Below are 1,715 nucleotides of genomic sequence, written 5' to 3' on the forward strand. Positions count from 1 at the left end.
ATTTTTAATAACAAAACTTAACTTCTATTTTTTAAAAAAATAGATAAATAAATCATTTTCCTGAGTTATTAAACTTTCTATTTTTCAAAAACAGGATTTGATATTGGGAGGGACGGAGACGACCTCGGTTATCATGGCGTGGGGCATGTCAGAGATTATCCGTCATCCGAGAGTCACGCATAAGCTTCAGCAAGAACTCAGAACTGCTCTCAATGGCAAGCCGAAGATAGAAGAAAAGGACACCATCAACCTTCCCTATCTAAACATGGTCCTCAAAGAGACCATGAGGCTTCATCCTCCCGCCCCTTTCCTCGTCCCCCGCCATTGCGAGCAAACAATGCAGCTCGATGGCTACACGATCCCCGCAAATAGCAGAGTCATACTTAACGCGTGGGCGATCATGAGAGACCAGAGCTATTGGGAAGATGCCGACAGCTTCAGGCCGGAGAGATTTGAAGATGCTGCTAAAGCTGCGGAGTGTAAAGATGCTTACATTCCGTTTGGCGGAGGAAGGAGGGTTTGCCCAGGAATCAATTTTGGGATGAGAAGCATGGAGAATGTGATTGGAAATCTGCTCTATCATTTCGACTGGGAGCTGCCTGGGGGGAAGAAGGCTGAGGAACTGGACATGGAGGAAGCTTTTGGCTTGTCTTTGGTTAGGAAAAATGATCTGTTGCTTGTTCCTACGCCTTATAATCCTAAAATTTAATATTTGATTGGTATGTCTAAATCGTCTGGAGTAGTAATTATATCAAATAAACATGTTGTTATACGGCCTAAGTTGATTTTGACTATGTTATTAAACATAAGAAGTTTATTGTGCTTGTTAATCATCATTAATTATACGTTCGTTGAACAATCGAATGGTAATGATTAGTTACGTGTGCAGATGTGGGCTGTGGTCTCCTTAATTATTGTTTATGCTGGAATATTTGCGGGACTGAGTTTATCTATTAGTATTTGTATGAAAATTTTGCACATGTATTAATAGATGAGAAGAGTAATTTACGGGAGATATCATCGAAATGATTCAGAAATTAACTTTAGTGGTGGAAATTGGTATTGATGTTATTGCCGACAGCAAGTACCCGCTTTGTTGGCGTTGATGAGTTACAACACAATTGATGCTGGCATGCATCTTTGTTTGAATGACGTCCAGGCATTAGTGTTGTTGTCTATAGTAACCATCAGCCTTATTCGTAAAGAAAGGCTCATGATTGTTGATATTAATGGGCGTCGAATTTGTAGGAGATGGTAGATAGCAATGTTGGCATAAAAATTTAGTGTCAATCCTATTATCCAATTGTGACTTTGTCATAAGCATGATTATGTGATATTAGATACATAATATCCAAATACATTAATGTAAACTAATATATACCATTTATTTAGTTCCCAGTGGGTTGAATCCCATTTATTTTGATCAACTAGTGCAATTTTAAAAAAAATATATGCTACTACTGCTAGGAATTTGCAATTGATTTTTTTTCTTATGAATTAGTAATGGATTTAGTAACAGAAAATTTATCATTAATAATTCAACAAACAATTAACAAAAAAAAAAATTTTATCAAAAACTCAATAACAAAGATTTGTTTGTAATTCTTTAATTGGGCACAAATTAGATCAGGGCTTGCCTCAATATTGTACCATTTTCAATCTTGCTCTCACAAACGATCGATCCAGTTGATTGCCACTCTCCCTCAATCCATTCG

General features: G+C 37.1%; 1 protein-coding gene across 1 annotated transcript; it reads left to right on the forward strand.

The window, feature by feature from the left end:
- The first annotated feature begins 95 nt into the window (after window positions 1–95).
- Window positions 96–876, forward strand: LOC110022812 (cytochrome P450 CYP71D312-like). Its single transcript, XM_020721926.1, has one exon. The coding sequence runs from the start codon at window positions 134–136 to the stop codon at window positions 707–709; it is 576 nt and encodes a 191-aa protein (XP_020577585.1). The 5' UTR covers window positions 96–133; the 3' UTR covers window positions 710–876.
- The last annotated feature ends 839 nt before the right edge of the window (window positions 877–1,715 follow it).

Source organism: Phalaenopsis equestris, unplaced genomic scaffold (assembly GCF_001263595.1).
Source record: "Phalaenopsis equestris unplaced genomic scaffold, ASM126359v1 Scaffold000202, whole genome shotgun sequence".
NCBI classification, from domain to species: Eukaryota; Viridiplantae; Streptophyta; class Magnoliopsida; order Asparagales; family Orchidaceae; genus Phalaenopsis; species Phalaenopsis equestris.

Bases quoted from the DNA above. Each gene is read 5' to 3' on its own strand.
- LOC110022812 (XM_020721926.1), top strand. From the start codon at position 134: ATGGCGTGGGGCATGTCAGAGATTATCCGTCATCCGAGAGTCACGCAT.